The following is an 18,340-nucleotide window of genomic DNA, read 5'->3' as shown; positions in this document are numbered from 1 at the left end:
AGAAGGCTGAGTAGTGTTGGGGGAAGACCTATTGAAATTGATTGTTCATTATCTTATTATTATATCAAAAGCCTGGATTGGAATTTTTTTGGACTGTCTACTACATATGGATTATATAAAATTTTATTAATTAAGTAAAAAGTTGTTATGGGCGAAGTGATCTTCAAACTCATTTATCATCCATTTACTTGTTAAGTTTAAAGCTAAATATGCAAACCTTGAAGAATATCTTTCTCCCAAACAAAGATTTCTTAGCACCAAATAAATCAAGAGTATGCTAAGAATTAATGAGAGTTGCTCCCTCCATCACCACCAACCGCTCCCTGCACCTTCCCATACCTTATTTGCCCTTCTATAAAACGGATGTCAACATCCGTTTCACCTTCAACGAATGTTGACATCCGTAACATCCATTTACATATTTTATATTTTAGTTTATTATTTTTATTTAAAAAAAAAAAACTTCAACGGATGTGTCACATCCGTCACATCCGTTTAATAGATTTTTTAAAAGTTTTTTATTTATTATTTAAATAATAATATATAAATTAAAACAATAATAATTATTTTATTAAATAAAATAAATTTAATTTATAAATAATTAAATAATAATTTTTAAAAAATTAAATAATATTTATATATTAATTTAAAATATAAAAAATTAAAATACTAAAAACTAAAATAAAAAAAAGGCAACGGATGTGGCACATCTGTTTTAATATATTTATAAAAAAAATTTAATTATTATTTAAATAATAATACATAAATTAAAATTAATAATAATTATTTTATTAAATAAAATAAAATTAATTTATAAATAATTAAGTAATAATTTTAAAATAATTAAATTATATTTATATATTAATTTAAAACAAAAAAATAAAAAAACTAAACTAAAAAAAAAAAGCAACGGATGTCGCCACATCCGTTTTAATATATGTATAATAAATTTTTTATTTATTATTTAAATAATAATACATAAATTAAAATTAATAATAATTATTTTATTAAATAAAATAAAATTAATTTATAAATAATTAAGTAATAATTTTAAAATAATTAAATAATATTTATATATTAATTTGAAACAAAAAAAATAAAAAAACTAAAAACTAAAAAACAAAAAAAGGCAACGGATGTCGTCACATCCGTTTACGGATGTGGCACGTTCATGGAAGAATTTTTTTTTTAACGGATGTTGACATCCGTTGAAGAAAAAAGGTGGAGGTGTAGGATATTTTAAAATATAAAGGATAGTTTTGGAAATTTAAAAAAATGTGGTGGTGCAGGAAGCAAAGTGGGGTGGTGTAGGGAGTAACTCTCAGAATTAATTCATAGTTTACTTCACTTGAGATCCTAATAATCAAACATCCCAAATATAAGTCCAAACTAGAAAAGAAAAAAAAAACTATTTTTCACTCACAACCCAGCACACCCTGCACACCCTGCACATGCATGATCTTCGAAAGAGGCATAACTAGGAAAAAAAAGTAAAAAAAGAAAGATTACATACTAAGATAGGTTTCTTTGGATATTAATGATATACTCATATTTCAATTTGGATCATGTATTTATGTTTGACAGTATTTGTGTATGATACTTTAGAATATTTTACGGTTGTTTATCAACAAAGTATCTAATTTATGATGACAATAATTTGTTACTTTTTATGTTTACAATATTTAATTTATATAATTTTAGTTTAGGTTCAGTGTTATCAAAACGAGTCACCCAGTCCAATCCGATCTGATCCAATTCGGCCCGGTTTATCATGAATTTGCTACTTAGTGAACTAACTCAATCCGGTTCATTTATTAGCGAGTTAAAAAAATTGGAATCTGACCTCGTCCATTACGGGTTGGTGGATTAAACGAGTTGATTCATTGACTTACTTAATTATAAGTTTTTCTAAATAAAAAAATTACATTTTCTTTGTAATTCAAATTTAAATTTCACTCTAAAATTATGTTAAATTCCAAAGACAATTCAAAATAAAAAAAAATTAACATACAACTCAAAAGTAATTCAAAAACAAACCCAAAAAAACGAATAAATAAGTTTATAATATTGATAATTTTTGTGTCACTTATCCATTTATAATATTATAATCTTGAATGGATAAATTTATAATATTTTACTTTCTTGAAACATTTTTTTCTTTATTCACATTTACAATACAATAAAAAAATGTTAATTAATAATATTAAAACACAAAATATTAAATAATTAAATTAAACTAGGTGAGTTAGTGAGTCAATCCAGCTCATCATAGATTCAATCCGGTGACTCAGGTTCTAAGTAAGTCGAATTGAAAATTGACCCATATTAAAAAATTTTAGTTTTTTCAAACCCAACCCTGCCGAACCTGTAGTGAGTCGAGTTGGTCAACGAATTCTAACCTATTTTGACACACTACATACAATATTAATCATATAGATATTATGTTTCTAAGAATTATTATATACTTTTCAATATATATATATATATATATATATATATATATATATATATATATATATATATATATCCTATTATGTTTAAAATAAATGTATCCGATATTTGTTATATCTCTAATACACATATGGTATCCGTATGAGAAAGAATGTTTGAGGTTACTATAAACACCTATTCAATTTTTAATCTCACCCCTCTTATCCAATGTATGAAAGTTGTTTTCAGCCCACTATCCTAAAAGCCACATCTTGTTTCTACCATCTCTACCCTCGTATAAAATATGGGTTACTCCCTACACCACCCCACTTTGCTCCCTCCACCACTATATTTTTTTAAAATTCCAAAACTATCCTTTATATTTTAAAATATCCTACACCCCACCCCTTTTTTTCAACGGATGTTAACATCCGTTGAAGACAAAATTCTTCCACGGACGTGCTACATCCGTTGCCTTTTTTTGTTTTTTAGTTTTTATTTTTTTTTATTTTTTTTGTTTTAAATTAATATATAAATATTATTTAACTATTTTAAAATTATTACTTAATTATTTATAAATTAATTTTATTTTATTTAATAAAATAATTATTATTAATTTTAATTTATGTATTATTATTTAAATAATAATTAAAAAATTTACTATATATATATTAAAACGGATGTGCCACATCCGTTAACGATGTGGCGGCTTTTTTATTTTCTAGTTTAGTTTTTTTATTTTTTTGTTTTAAATTAATATATAAATATAATTTAATTATTTTAAAATTATTACTTAATTATTTATAAATTAATTTTTAATATAATAATTATTACTATTTTTAATTTATGTATTATTATTTAAATAATAATTAAATTTGTTATAAATATATTAAAACGGATGTGCCACATCGACATCCGTTGCCTTTTTTTGTTTTTTAGTTTTTAGTTTTTTAATTTTTTATATTTTAAATTAATATATAAATATTATTTAATTTTTTAAAAATTATTTATAAATTAATTTTATTTTATTTAATAAAATAATTATTATTATTTTAATTTATATATTATTATTTAAATAATAAATAAAAAACTTTTTAAAAATCTATTAAACGGATGTGGCACATTCGTTAACGGATGTGGCCACATCCGTTGAAGTTTTTTTTTTTAAATAAAAATAATAAACTAAAATATAAAATATGTAAATGGATGTTACGGATGTCAACATCCGTTGAAGGTGAAACGGATGTTGACATTCGTTTTATAAAAAGGCAAATAAGGTATGGAGAGGTGCAGGGAGTGGTTGGTGGTGGTGGAGGGAGCAACTCTCATAAAATATATATATCAAATAAAAAATTACTAATTCAGACTTAACCTATATTAATATAGTTTCTAGTTATTAATTTATTTTATTCACTCATTTATTACATAAATACAAGTGCTTATTTAGATAATATTTAAGAGTTTAAGTATATTATTAATTAATTTATTATTAAAATTTCATGTCAACATATAAAAATTAAAAAAGATATTTTAATTGTGTATAAATAAATTCTACTCAATATGAGCAATCATATAGATATTCTTAATAAGAAATAAAAAATCAAATTACTCGTTAAATATGTTTGAATTGAACAAATAATTTATATTATTTTCTTTTCACCGACATCTTTAATTAAAAAATCTATTATTATTATTTTTTGTTTTTTGTATAAATACATTTAAAAAATATTTTTTTATTTTTTCATCGTAGGAGACTCATCTTTAAATAGCTAAGATTTTGTTTACATGTATCAGATTACAGTACTTGAATAAATATCTAAAAATTTGTGAGACTCATCTTTTAGGTATTGTTCTTTTTGAGTGAATTTGAGTGAATTTAAGGGGATTTGAGAGGATTTGAAGATAAATTTTTTTATCGTTTATTTGAGTGAATTTGGAGGTAAATTAGAGTGAATTTGGAAATAAATTTTTTTAATTTGTCACGTCATTACAATTCTATACTAATTCTCACAAATTTTATTTGATAACCTTTTAGAGATGATTTTATTTGAAGAGTATGTTTTAATCTAAATAATTCAATTAATTTCAAAAATCACTCTTAAGTAATAATATATAATTTTATATTTTTTTTACTATTGAAAAATTGAACATTTCAATTTTTTATGTGAATTTTCTATATTTAATAAGTTTTTTCTGCAGATTTTGTAATTTTTATATATCAGTTTAAATATTTTAAATTAATTTGGCGAAATTAAAAATAATACTAAACTGAAAAACTACTTAATAAAACTTGATTGAATGAAATTTAAAATATTATCATTCAAATTTAAATTTAAGATAATTTTATATCATATCATTAATTTTAAAATATGTTATTTTATTTAAAATATAATTTACTTTCAAAGTTTTATCATATTTTAAATATACATAAAAGGTCGAATAAGATATACTTTTAATCTCTAATGGTAAAATTGGGTATTAATTTTATTAAACAGATTTGTTTCAATCTCCTATAATAAAGCTTTGTCTAAATAATCTGAATAACTGTAAGTAATGCATTTGAAGACTGGGGTAGAACTCGGGTAACGGCGTGGCCCATTAAAAAGCCCATAAAAGCCCTATACATGAACCTGGGAAGACGGCGGTGCTTACACGTGTGAAGTGGGTACACACGAGGATAAGGTCTCTAACCATGAATTCTCTCTCCTCTTAATCCGTTTTATTAAGTAAATTAAGACGCTAAGCCAATGATGTGAGAGAGAGAGCGAGGTAGGCGTTGATCACGTGGAGTTATTAATTGAATTAAAATTAAAACTTGTTTTAAGAAAAAGAAAGAGCGTTGAATGGATCGGGTAGGTTTATCCAAAATTGTAGGTAAAGTGGGGTGAAATTACATTTGAGAAAAATTTGGATTTCATTTGGTTTGCATTTGATTTCCGTGTGTTTTGTCCTATGTGGGGGCGTCAACCCCACAAGTGTAAAGTCACCACCATCAGCGTTCAGCGCCGAGTTTCTATAAATACGCCACTCCTTCCGCTTATCTCATTGTTTAATTTTACGTTCTTCGCATAGCTTCTGCGGTGAGAGTTAGAGAGAGAGAGAATACTCCTTTTTCTCTTTTGTTGTTTTCTCTTTTTCTTTTTGAAGGTACACGGAAGGACCACGAAGACTTTATATCTCTGTGTTTCACTTAGCTCTACAACGCGTGAGTTATTTTCCCTTCCCTATATCTTTTTTCAGCCTGTTATGATTCTAAATTAAATGTATTTGTAAAACAATTTTGATTTGGATGTGTGGGAGGGAAAAGTTTGGATTTTTTTTTTGACAGAGCGCGTGTGTTTGTCGCGTTGTCTGTTGTTTTGAAAATCCCACTTGGGTACGGTTTAGATCTGTTGTCGCATGGGAGTGTTTGTCAAAGGTAGATGGAGCAGTTGAGTATATGATTCTGTTCACCAATTAGATTCCAGATTTGTGTTTTGTGATGTTTAATTTGATGATTTCTGAATATGGTTTGTCAACGGCTGTTCACCGAATATCCGTGGCGTTTTGTGAACGAGAATGAGATATTATTGTTGAGTGAGCCTTTGTAGAAGGGAAAAAGGTGATTTTGGTTGTAGAGTGTCAGTTGTTATGTATGTTTGTAAGTAGAGGATGAATATTGTTGAGTTTGACTGAAATGTGTGCTGTTGTGGTGGGCCATGCAGAGAATTCAGGCAAAGGCCTTGAAGTTGGAGTGTGTTAAGATTACTTAGGAGTTGCTGTCTTGACTGAAGGAATGGAGGTATATGGCAAATCTATGGTTGCAGGTCCTGCAAATGTTATTTTTCTGTCGAGTATTATGGGTCGAGATGGTCAAATTCCTGGTCACGAATGCGACTGGAAATGTCAAAATGAACATGTTTGTGGAAACATGTATCGCTGCAAGCTAACTGGGCTCACTCACATCTGTGATAAAAACTGTAACCAGAGAATTCTGTATGACAACCATAGCTCCCTTTGTCGAGCTAGTGGTCAAATTTTCCCCCTTACACCGGCAGAGCAACAGGCCGTGAGAGGTGTTCGAAGGAAGCATGATGCGGCGGAGAATTCTCCTACCGAAAGCTGTGGTTTTAAGCGTAGACGGGGCGATGCCCAATTCCACCCTTCTCCCTTTGAGAGATCTTTCTCTGCTGTCAGTCCTATCTGCAGCCAAGTTGGAGATGGCATGGATATGAGCTAGACATATACTATATAACTGGAAAAACTCTTTTATCATTGCACTTCACTTTTCCCTTTTTCCCCTTTTTCTATCAGATGAGTATGAATAACGGAACTTGAACAATTATATGGACTGCTTATTGGTGGACATGAATGTTCATCTATTGTAGGAACTCCTTATATTTCTAGTATCAATGTAATGTAGTGCTTAATGTAGTTGACTGTTGAATGGGGATTTGAGCTGGCTCTATTTAGTATTCAGATGGTTATGAAATCTGAACTGATTACAGTTTCTTTTGTTAACCTTGTTGAGAAGCAGACTGTTGGATCTGAATGGTGTGCTTTGTATCAACGATGTACTACACTGTTAACATTTTCTAGCCTGCTGTCAAGTTTCTAGTGTTTCTTTAATCGCAGGGCAGAGCTATTCGAGTATTAGTGTACTCATTACTAAGACCACTGCCTCTGATCTGAGTTGTATTATTCTACTCCTTTTATTTCCCTCAAATCCATTAGAACAACACATGATTATCAATCTTATCTCTTAGGATGATAACCTAATTCATAGTTGTGTTGAATTAACTTGACTTCTGTAAGCTCAGGTTCTCTCCAGTTCCTCACATGGACAAAGTTGCTGTGCATGTGAATACTATTTATTTTTATTTTGCTGCCTAATTTCTTGTTCTTTTGCAGACTCAACGGAGATGAGAGTCCATATTTTCATTAATTCATCTTTTACTTATGTCTTATTCGTTCCATGAGTTAACTGATGTCTGGATGTCTTGAGTTTAGTGTGACTTGTGCAGGTTTTGAAGCTTGTGCTACCAAGGAGCATTCAAAACATTTGTGTTGCAATACTTAATGACATATTTTAATATGGAATTGCTCTATGCTAGAAGTTGAAATATTGATATTTGTCTTCTTGTTTTCTTGTAGGTACATGCTTAGATACTTCTAATGCTCAAATTATCCTCTAGTGAGGTTTATGGTGAGATAAAGCAGCTTCTACGGAGGGGATGTAACAGTTGAGCATAGGAGAGTTATGATACCTCAACAAGTTTTGGTGGATGAAGACGCAATGGGGAAAGTTGAAAAAACTGGCACGCTCAATTTCAGATTAGTTTGAACATTTTGGTGTATGACCAGATGAATTTGTCTTCCACTGTGTCATGTCTTACCTGTTGACAGTGAAATTGATTGAACAGATTAAAGTGACTTGTTCCGGGATACTCAAATTATCAGCAGTCGGTCTCAGTCAACCCTACCCTCTATATTGGAGGTTTAAGTGATCTTTCCTTTGTTTGAAATATGAAATTAAGCTCTTCATTTCAGAGTTGATATTTTCTTCGAAGTTTTTTGCTTTTATTCCAGGCAGATTTTAAGTTTGTATCATGATATTTGAATGCAGCAGGCTTGTAAGCATATATAATCTCTCTGTCACATTGTATCACCTTTTACAGTTAATGAAATTTGGAATTGTCAAAGCTTAGATTGTTTGGTGGGAAAGAGAAAGAAAATTAATTTAAAAAAAAATTATGAAATTTGCAGCACTTGTACTCTATTATTCTCTCTTTTTCATTCATACATTTTTAACTGTTTTCCCTCATTTATATAACTTATTTCTTAACAATTTAACCGTTATTGTTTCAAAGCATTTTTATCACACAAACCTAAGGCACAACTGGAAGGAAAACAGAAAATAAAGAAAATTGCAATTTACAAGGTGTAGTATAGAATCTTTACTTTAGAAAACATCAAAATTTCTGATGAAAGTTTTCACCCATACCGATTGATTTTTAGATAAATTCTTTTTGGAAGCTGATTTACCCTGTGCTGCGGATTTCTTGGTAGCTAATTGGCCATCCAAGTTCGCATCATTATCCTTCAATTGTTTCCCTAAATTCGATGTTTCTTGAAGAAACGTTGGCAATGCCAGATGAAGAAGAACTCATGTTTATCCTCAAAGCAACGAGGTACATGATTGGTTGGCAAATAATTTCCATTTCGGCGTACCCTTTCTTTGAAGATTTGGCAAATAATCATCTTGGACTTGTCAATTTATCCAGGTTTTTCTCAAATAGGTCTTCGTATTCTAAATGGTCTTAATTAAGTTTTTTATTATGTAAAACTGAATCAATTTAGATTTTGTTGTTAATTTGATTGGACGACGTCAAAAAATGTTTTCAGAGTTTGGTCGAAGTTGGATTTGTTTTATTTACCTATTTAAAAAATTTGAATGAAATCAAAAACCATATTATAATTAAGAATTAATTAGAATTAAGATCGAATTATAAAAAATTAAATCTCTTCCTTCATAGTCAAACCCAGTTTTGGATTCTTCTTCTTCTTTATTCATTCTTTCTCTCGAACAAAACTCAATCATGACGCTCTTCGTCTCACACGAGAAGCAGATTAGGGGAGCACGAGCACCCACTTCGTCTTTTCCTTTCTTTCTTTTCGTTCAGAAACTTCTCCTTCCCTAAATCATTTTTGGCCTTGCTTCGTTTCGCAAGTCGGAGGCTCTGTTTTCTCCTATCTCTTCTTTAGGTTCTGGCGCGGTGGTCGTAAGGAGGAGGGGCTCGAGTTCGTTGAACCAGGCGGGTGGAGTGTAGACAGTGTCGCGGTGGCAGGTGAAGGCAGCAGTGACGTAGTGTTGCTAGAGGTATCGGCGCGGTAGTGGAGTGCGTCGTGTTTCCGGTCTAGAAACTTTTGGGTTTTTGGAATTTGAAAACCTCAGGGATTTTATGTCTTGGAATCTGATTCCTATAATTGAGTTTGAAAGGAAGGATTTTTGGTTTCTTGTTGTCCCTTGAATTTGTTTTTTTTTTCGTTTTGGGTTCCTTTGTTTCGCGAATTTGGGGTTTCATGGTGGTTGTTGGTGGTGGCGGGTGGCGTCAATGGAGATGGTGGTGGATGCCGTCATAGGGTCACGAGGGCTGGTGAGAGCAGCAACACCTTGTCAATGAAATGTGTGATAATAAGACAAAGAGAATTAAAAATAATAAGCTTTGGATTCTAAAAATAAATTAATAAAGAAAAAGGAAATTAGAAATAACGTTGCGTTTTGATTTCATTCAAGTTTTTTAAATATGTAAATAAAACAAATACAACTCAGTCGACCAAACTCTGTCACGTCAGTAAAACTTGGTCATGTCATTCTCCCACGCACAACATTTTTTAGATGACCTATTTGAAAAAAAATCTGCACAAATAAGAATATCCAAGATGATTAAACCTTTTATAAAAACACTTTAAATGGTAAATTATTGGGTGATAACTAGCCAGCCATTCAACAAAAAGAAATAAACTATTGAAAATATGTGTACTATATAATTAATTACGAAATGATTAGTTTTCCTATAGGGCTATTACTTTATACTTTATTCTTTATTCTTAGAGCACTCTCCATTTTAAAAGAGTTATATTACTTTAAAAGGTTCTTAACAAGTTACAATAAAGAGAACTCCACTCCATGCGTCATAAGAAATAACGGAAAGAGCGTAATGATTTTTTTAATATATAAAATGGTACTTAAAAGTGATGAAGTATACGTTTCGTTGGCCAGGATTAAAGATATATTTCAGGAGTAACTTTGGTAGAGTTGCTTCAATAACTCTATCTGTTGTGAAAAGTTGTGATTACTATTTTTTTTATAAATTAGATATTTATATTTGTGTAATCTTATAAGCAATATTTATTTATTTTTATAGAAAGTACATATTTGGATATGCTTCCTCAAAAGTTGACGTATATGACATGCCAATGATCAGATGCTCCCTGAGAGACCTAGTCTTGTTTACTTAGGAGGAATAGTGGCACCCTTTTTTATGGTAATCCCTTCCCAAGATCTTATAGGGTAGTCTCAGATCTTCTGAAACGATTCTTTGAAGAAATTAACAATTTATCCGATCGGGTCACTAAGAATTCCAGATTTGTACAACTTCCCATGCGATAACAAAAGCAAAGAATTGCTTCTAGATGAGACCATCCACAACATAAGAAATACTAAACCCATAAAGCTGGTCTTGTGACTGAGGATTTCACGAAAGCAACGTTAGTGTTTGTTTGTTGTAATGCATAACTGATTTAGCACACAACTCCCTCTCTCAGAATAGTATAAATTACAAATCTTAGGGGCATTGTCCATTCCCTTGGCCATAAAAGACAATCCCTCTAGTCTCTTAGGCTCAATATTACCAGCTATAAAAATCCTTGAATATGACAACAAAGACATCCTGGAAACTAACCAGTTTGCTCATTCTCTTTACATTCTTGACTTGTTCTTTCTCATACACATTCACCATCATCAACAACTGTCCACAAACTATATGGCCTGGCACACTTGCAGGTTCAGGGAGTCCTCCACTTGCAACAACCGGATTCCGGTTGGACACGGGTCAAAGCATCAAACTCACGACTGTCCCAGGTTGGTCAGGACGGATATGGGCAAGGACTGGTTGTAAATTTGATGCGGCCGGAGTTGGCAGATGCCAAACAGGTGACTGTGGAGGAAGGCTGGAATGTGAGGGAAATGGTGCTGCTCCTCCTACCTCACTGTTTGAGATAACACTTGGTGCAGGCAATGGACAAGACTACTATGATGTTAGCATGGTAGATGGTTACAATTTGCCATTACTCGCTCTACCACGAGGTGTACATGGTGGTGCCTGTAATGCGACAGGTTGTATTACTGATATTAACAGAGGTAAGAGTTTATCTAATGCACAAATATATAATTAGATACTTAAATAACAGAAGGCATCACAAGGGTACCACATACAATTAAAACAAATGAAACGGTACAGGTTGCCCAGCAGAACTTCAAGTATTAGGAGGTGTCCAAAATCAAGGGGTAGTGGGGTGTAGGAGTGCTTGTGAGGCATTCAAGTTGGATAAGTACTGCTGCAGTGGAGAATTTGCAAATCCAAATACATGCCAGCCTTCATATTATTCAACCTTATTCAAGAAGGCTTGTCCAAGAGCTTATAGCTATGCGTTTGACGATGGCACCAGCACTTTCACTTGCAAAGCATACGAATACGATATTGTTTTCTGTCCCAACAGCAACGGGTACACACTACACATCATCGCACTCATTCAATTAATTTCCTTTCCCATTCAATTTATTTCCAATTTTCCATACTTTCACAGGAGAAGAACCATTACTAACATTTTACATTACCACACAGAATCGGAAGACCAAATCCTGCATCTCCACCTCCACCAATTAGACAGCCCTATTGGAAGCATCACCAGGTCACTTCCTCAACAAATATTTTATTACCCTTTCCAGCGCCAATCTTTCTCTTGGTTCTCACTCTTACTTTCTTGGCATTTGTAACACACGGCAAATGATATAAAAAATCAACAAGATATCCTCAAGGGATTTCCAGAAGGGAAAAAAATGGCCAAATCAATGAGACGGAAATGATGAACCACGGAAATATTACAGTTGAAGAACCCTCTGTGAACAAATGATTCAGAAAGTACAGTTCTAAAGCTCCAGTGGTAAGCTAGGGGGCTTATTAAGAACTAATGGATATCATACAAACAGCATCCGGTCATAATTCCAGTCTACTGATTATTCTCTCGAGATAGCTAGGAAATCTTGCAAAAAAAATTTAAGGAAACAATGTAACCCAGGAACCTCAAATTCATTCTCTCATTCTATAGTACATGTTCTGCAGAAATTTAGCGAAAAAAGTGTACCTTCTCGATGATAATAGCCGGCTAATGGAGATCAATTAAAAGAAACGATAAATGATGTTCACTGGAAAGAAATTACAATCAGTAATATTGAAACTGGGCCCAATAAAATAAACCTTATAAGGAATTTCTGAGAACTCATTCCACAGATTATAAGCTTTCAATTCTACTGTGCGGGGTTTGAAAAAAACTCTAACAGCAGCTATTCTACTATCGCCATCTCGATCATGGGAAAAGTAATTCAGAATTTCTTTTAATCCAAGGGTTGAGTTATATTGGTGCATCACATATACAACATATTACAGAGAGCCTCTTTGACTCATTTCTTGGTCTTTGACCTTTTGGAACCTGGAGTTTTTTTCTTTGCTACCTTTGCTTGTGCTCTTCCTCCTGTATTTCTACCTCTTTTCTTTTCAGCACCCTGCATCCAGATATTCAGTAATTAAGTATGCAGCACGCACCATCATTTTCATTCCCAAAGCAGAAATCTAAAATCAAGAATGACTATTAGGAAACTTACTGATGTTTTGTCAGCCTTCCCTTTGGATTTACCATTAGCTTGTTCCTCACCATTCTCTTGTTGATCAGTTTGGTTGGTTGATTTCTGCATCTTGCCAGCCTCCTCATCCGAATCAAAGAAGAAACCATCCAGTGTCCCTTCTCAAAGGAAAGGAATAGATGTGAGGAAAGGAATTTATGCAGGATATATAAAGATAATAAATTATCATACATAAAAGACCAATTAGTTGGCAGATGCAAATAACCTTCAACCATAGTTTCGGCTTCGTACACATTAGACTGTGGCTTCAGCTGTATGAAATCATTCATGATGGCCTCGATCTGAAATAAATAACAAGTTAAATGACAACATATATATTTTCAAAATCCTTGGCAAGGCTGATTAAATTACTAATGAGTAAAAACATCAAATATTGAATAAAATATAAGCCAAATGCGGACATGTTTACTAACTTAATAAAGCAGTACTTATAGAGAATAATATAGTAAATAAGTAGATACTAGATAACCAACAGACCTTGGCCTCTGACTGCCCAAAACTAACCTGAAAAACAAAATACAAGCTCATGTTAAAACAATATTTGAAGGATATATCTTGATAAAGAAAACGTTATGATATCCTGAAGAAAAAAAAAACTGGATACAAGGAGATTGTCCCAATAAAAAACTTTCAGTGCTGTTAAATACAGATAACTTCACATACAACACAAAACGTCCGGCTAGGAACTATTGATGTTTTGTATATTGTTCCTGAAAAGATGAGGAAAATGTGAACCATCAGATGCAGGTTGTCACTGGTCACAATCAAGTAGTAGTGTCTCAACAACGAAGAAAATGGGAATTATGTTTTCAGACAAATTATTAACTTCCTACTTAAATATTTTGCTTACCATTTTTCTCAACATCCCTCTTCCTCTCCTGATTCGATTACCCTTAGGAATATAAATTAGCCGAATTTGAACTCCCTTTGTTATTTGCTTATACTTGTTTGCTTAATTAAATAAGCAAACCCAAACTTGAGATTATGTTTGATTATTTAAAATGAGCCGAGTTGAAGCTCTAAAAGATCAAATATTAAGGGCTTGTGAATAGCTTACTAATAATTTTTATGAAACAGTTATATATATTTTTCTACTGAATTTTTATAAAAGAATCTGTTATTTACTTTTCATCATTATTTTAGTAAAAAATAGAAAAAAATATTAAAATAGAAAACAAAAATAATTGTTATAAATAAATAAAACAAGATAAGCTCAAACTTAATCAAGTTTTCAATTAGGCTCATCTAAATAAACCATTCAAGTTTAAGCTTTAAGCTTAAGCCTTCAATTATTTTCTCAAAACAAACCCGAGCTTGAAGAACTCCGCACATTTACACCCGGTTTACCTTCCATTTCTTCTAGTGTCCTTCCTATGCCTTCTATAGGTCTTTCCAATAAATGCCCAAACCATCTAGCAAATATCTATCTATTTATAAAAGGAAAATATGGTTCAGTCTGAGATTTACATTTTCGAAAACATGGAGCAAGGTATTTCATGCAAACCCAACATGTAGCAATCAGAATAGCCCGAAAATAGTTTAGCTGTTTATGGTTCTGCATACATGCATGCTACAGTGTTATGATTGAGACATATGTGCTTGTCTCAATAAATAATAAAGAATAAGAGGCTACAATTTGTGTATTAATCAGAAAACTTAAACTAAAATACCTTTCAAGTCTAAATACATTTCCTGATCCCCAGATGGTGAGTCTGAAATTATAATCCGTCCAACAGCACCCATATCACCACTCAGATCTATGGAATCACCTTGACACTCAATGAGTGCCTGAAAAAACAGAAGGCTCCTTTTATCATGAATAAGAAGTAAGGAAGAGAGAAATTAGAATCAACACTAGAGGAAACATGTGAGTTTTACAAGAAAGTAAAGATCTGTCAACCCAAAACATAGCTAGAAGCCAAACTAGCAACTAGGCATCTCACAAAAATTTTATTTATTTTTAAAAGTGAAACCTTTGATACTCATTTGGATGTCTTAATAACAACACTAAACAATGGTCCTTACAATTATAAGACGGTACAAAACAGTAAAGGAAGACCCAAAACATAAAGTTGTCACCAAACCTTTGAACGATGGACTTTCTCAGAAAGCATCAAAGGCAACCTGCTGGAGGAAACCTGCAACTCACATATAACAAGCACAAGTCAGGATGCCAGCCTAAAATAAGAAAGTCAGTGTGACCTTCAATAATTAATACTTATTCAAGTTTTGAAGTCTGAAACATTTTTTAGACAGTTACTATAACCTTAGCCGTTCTTACATTTGATTCAGAAAGCTTTCCAAAAGTTTCTTCCTCTTCAACATTCACATCTCCACCACTACTTTTTCCCTTTTCACTTCCTTTAATTTTCTTCCCTTTAACTGGTGTATGACTGTCGGTATCTATTTGTTTTTGTGAAGACTTTTCTTCTGAATCCTTTTTGGATGGATACTTTCCCACATTTCTAAAAACAAGTCCATCTGCACTGTCTTCTTCACCTGATAATTGTGGCTGAGAGGTTTTAACTTGATCAGTATGATCTCCTTTTGGGCTATGATCATGGAATGACTCAGAATCTGATGACAGTGTCAAAACTGAATGAATAGATCCCTAAGAAAAAACGTTTGATATTAAAAGCAATCATGAGAAATATTGAGATGCCCGAAGAATCTACGAAATCATAAGTCAAGATACGGGAAATATGCTAAAGCATATAAATTGTTTCTTTCTTCTTCTAAATCTATATGAATATGCCCTGAAAATTAAAGAGGCGAAGAAAAGGCTCTTACTTTATGTTCTATATTCTTGTCGATGTTTGATTCACTCGCTGATTTTTTCCCCTCTTTGTTTCCTGGATCACAATAACAAATGACAAAATTACAATTGATAAAAAGTGAGAAACAACTCTCACATCCCGATACTCCTGTCATTCTTTTTACTAAAATTCTAAAACTGTATGTAAGTTGACTTTTATTTTTATCATACTTGCGTAAATATTATGTTACTGATCTCCAAGACCATAAAACCTAAACCTGTTTAGATAAATTTCCCCATGAGTAATGAGAGAAAAATATAAAATAAATATCGCAATAAGCTATAATTAGTTTATGCACACATATGTACTTAAAATAAGCTTTTGGAAAAACTAACATGAGAAAAGTTTTACACTTAGTATAAGTTAGTGTTAAGTTCTAGATAAACTCATCTCATTTTCTCTCTTACAAATACTTACGGAAAAAGTTTATCTAAATAGGTCAACATAGCCATCTGAGGAGAACACCAAAGCGTGTGAGAAAGACACATTTTCTGTTTTTATCACAGCTGGCACTATTCCCTTTACCCCACCGCATAGTCTATTTGTTGCTTTATTTGTTAGGATGGTTATTTAACCTTTCTAGAATCATCTCTTGTATTTACTTTGCTGTATAAATTGAACATTACACTGTGCTTTACTGGTGGGTTGGAATAATGAGGATTGAGGTTTACCCCTACTAAATTCTATTCCCACTTTTTATTCTCTGACAAAGCGCTAATCAAATCTCAAATGTACCTTCATTGGCCTTCTTCTTATCTAATTTCTTTCTTTTGGATAGTGTTTGACTTTCAACTTCTGGACTCACTGGTGTCTTTCTCTTGCTTCCGGTAACCTTCAAAGATTGGGAAGACTTTGGAGAAGACCCTTCATTGTCAGTTTTATCCTCAATCCGAGATTTACCATCCCGTAAAGACCCAGAATCAGAGGACAGTGCCAAAGGCGAATGAGACGGCACCTAGTCAAGGATACAAAGTTTTTTGTACGACAAACAAAGACGTAAGAAGCTAGGAAGAAAGCAAGGTGTTGCGATGGCAGAGGCACAAGGAACTGGTGCTAAAATTCAAGGTTGCAATTGAACAATGAACATAGTAATAATTACACAGCAAAGGGAAAGTTGATAAGTTAGTTAATTGAACAGACATAAACTGATACCTGAAAAGAACGCAACCAATCCGGGGAGCTCTCCCTTGAACTGCTCATTTTCAGGGATGAATTTCAAATGAAAACAGGACTGGTCCCTGAAAGGAAAACGGTTTGTCAGTGTCCATTTTCAGTGAAGCAATTGATCGAACATGTTGTGCGCGGGAACAAAACCAGCAAGTGTCGAGAAGAAGATTATATATATAGCTGAAACCAAATTGAAAGAAATGTTCATATGCTAATTGCTACATACCTTCAATGCTTCTGCAGACACTGATGCTACCAACCAACGAGAGAGCGGGAAGTTTCTTTCGGGCAAAACCCAAGTCTGATATGTTATGCTTCTCCCAATTCCCAACGACACGTCGTTTCATCATCGCAGCACTTCCAAAATTAAACTTGTTTGATCTCAATATAAACAAATTAAGGTGCTTTATTAAGTGTGAAGTATTAATAGTGTGTGTGTACTAAATCAAATAGTAATTTTATTAATGGAAAGTATAAAATTCGTTTACTTTTTTGTTGAACCGTATTTTTTAATAAGTTCTAGAACAGTAGTTATTATAAAATACATAATTAATAAAACTTTAAGTTGTAGTGAGCTTGAAATAAATAAATAAATAAAACTTCAACGATGTGAACAGAGATTCAATAAAAACTAGGGAATTTTCACGATTCAAATTATATTAGATTTAGAGAAAAATAAAAATCGAACCAATTAACTTTTACTGGTTTAGAAATTTGTTTACAAATCCAAATCAACCGAATTAAGAATGGATGAGTTCAATTCATGTTAATCGGATTGTATTATATGTAATTATGTAAAATTACATTTTGAAAATCAAATATGTTTACACCCAAAGTCACATATTATTATGTTTTTAAAAATGTAAACAATATGTTTTATTGTAGTTAGTTTCCATAAATCAATAAACAGTAAAAGCTACACTAAAAATATATGATTTCTAAAACCCTAAAAAATGGTATATTTAAAAGTGATGGTAGTCTAAAAAAAATAAAACTCGATTATTTTAATATTAAACGATTTTATAATAAATAGTTTTGTTATAAACGAGTTTCATTATTTTAAAATGTACCAACTCTTTAGAAATCACTTTTCTCTAAGAGTTCTAACTCCTGAGTCATCTCTTTGACGATCAGGAGGTACCCAATTGACCACGACAACGAAGTCTACGTTTCTAGCTGGTCATTTTCTTCAATAGAGCAAGTAAGTTTCGACTCATTTTTCTCCTTTCATTCCTAAATCTGTTTTAGAGGAATATTATATTGTTGCATGTGTAGTCATGCATCTCCTACATGTTCTTGATTCATCTAGAGTTCTAAGAACTCTGTTCGTTTCTAATTTGGTGTTTCGTAGGTTCGTCTAGGCATTCCTTGTGGTTCAAGTAATCGACGAAGTGTTTTGAGAAGTTTGGCAGTTGGTTTAGAGGTAAGGGAAGCTAGATAATTATTTTTAATTAAAGTATGTGGT

General features: G+C 31.9%; 3 protein-coding genes across 4 annotated transcripts; 2 read left to right on the top strand and 1 right to left on the bottom strand.

The window, feature by feature from the left end:
• The first annotated feature begins 5,437 nt into the window (after positions 1–5,437).
• On the top strand, positions 5,438–6,930 carry LOC124820390 (cyclic AMP-responsive element-binding protein). The gene is made up of 2 exons (XM_047292060.2): positions 5,438–5,635; positions 6,135–6,930. The coding sequence occupies exon 2, from the start codon at positions 6,206–6,208 to the stop codon at positions 6,647–6,649; it is 444 nt and encodes a 147-aa protein (XP_047148016.1). The 5' UTR covers positions 5,438–5,635; positions 6,135–6,205; the 3' UTR covers positions 6,650–6,930.
• Positions 6,931–10,447: 3,517 nt separating this feature from the next.
• Positions 10,448–12,222, top strand: LOC124820392 (pathogenesis-related thaumatin-like protein 3.5). Of its 2 annotated transcripts, XM_047292063.2 has the most exons (3): positions 10,450–11,332; positions 11,433–11,697; positions 11,817–12,222. In XM_047292063.2, exons 1-3 carry the CDS (start codon positions 10,846–10,848, stop codon positions 11,980–11,982), a joined length of 918 nt encoding a protein of 305 aa, XP_047148019.1. In that variant the 5' UTR covers positions 10,450–10,845; the 3' UTR covers positions 11,983–12,222. The 2 variants fall into 2 exon arrangements, with proteins under 2 accessions (XP_087962758.1, XP_047148019.1); XM_088106632.1 differs by having other exon boundaries at positions 10,448–11,332; positions 11,433–12,222.
• A 176-nt stretch (positions 12,223–12,398) lies between these two features.
• BIN4 (double-stranded DNA binding protein) lies at positions 12,399–17,259 on the bottom strand. Its single transcript, XM_047292062.2, has 12 exons — positions 17,102–17,259; positions 16,861–16,946; positions 16,444–16,663; positions 15,683–15,744; positions 15,174–15,503; positions 14,977–15,030; positions 14,563–14,680; positions 13,556–13,602; positions 13,370–13,396; positions 13,098–13,173; positions 12,854–12,990; positions 12,399–12,754 (listed from the first exon to the last, which is right to left on the bottom strand). Exons 2-12 carry the CDS (start codon positions 16,906–16,908, stop codon positions 12,653–12,655), a joined length of 1,221 nt encoding a protein of 406 aa, XP_047148018.1. The 5' UTR covers positions 16,909–16,946; positions 17,102–17,259; the 3' UTR covers positions 12,399–12,652.
• Positions 17,260–18,340: the final 1,081 nt, after the last annotated feature.

Source organism: Vigna umbellata, chromosome 2 (genome assembly GCF_029865625.1).
Source record: "Vigna umbellata cultivar VRB3 chromosome 2, Vumbellata_1.0, whole genome shotgun sequence".
NCBI lineage: Eukaryota > Viridiplantae > Streptophyta > Magnoliopsida > Fabales > Fabaceae > Vigna > Vigna umbellata.
This window is presented reverse-complemented; position numbering and strand designations above follow the sequence as displayed.

Bases quoted from the DNA above. Each gene is read 5' to 3' on its own strand.
- LOC124820390 (XM_047292060.2), top strand. From the start codon at position 6,206: ATGGAGGTATATGGCAAATCTATGGTTGCAGGTCCTGCAAATGTTATT.
- LOC124820392 (XM_088106632.1), top strand. From the start codon at position 10,846: ATGACAACAAAGACATCCTGGAAACTAACCAGTTTGCTCATTCTCTTT. The intron at 11,333-11,432 runs GTAAGAGTTTAT...GAAACGGTACAG, and splicing joins TATTACTGATATTAACAGAG to GTTGCCCAGCAGAACTTCAA.
- BIN4 (XM_047292062.2), bottom strand. From the start codon at position 16,908: ATGAGCAGTTCAAGGGAGAGCTCCCCGGATTGGTTGCGTTCTTTTCAG. The intron at 14,681-14,976 runs GTTTGGTGACAA...CTGTTTTTTCAG, and splicing joins AGAAAGTCCATCGTTCAAAG to GCACTCATTGAGTGTCAAGG. The intron at 12,755-12,853 runs GTAAGTTTCCTA...ATCTGGATGCAG, and splicing joins GGAAGGCTGACAAAACATCA to GGTGCTGAAAAGAAAAGAGG.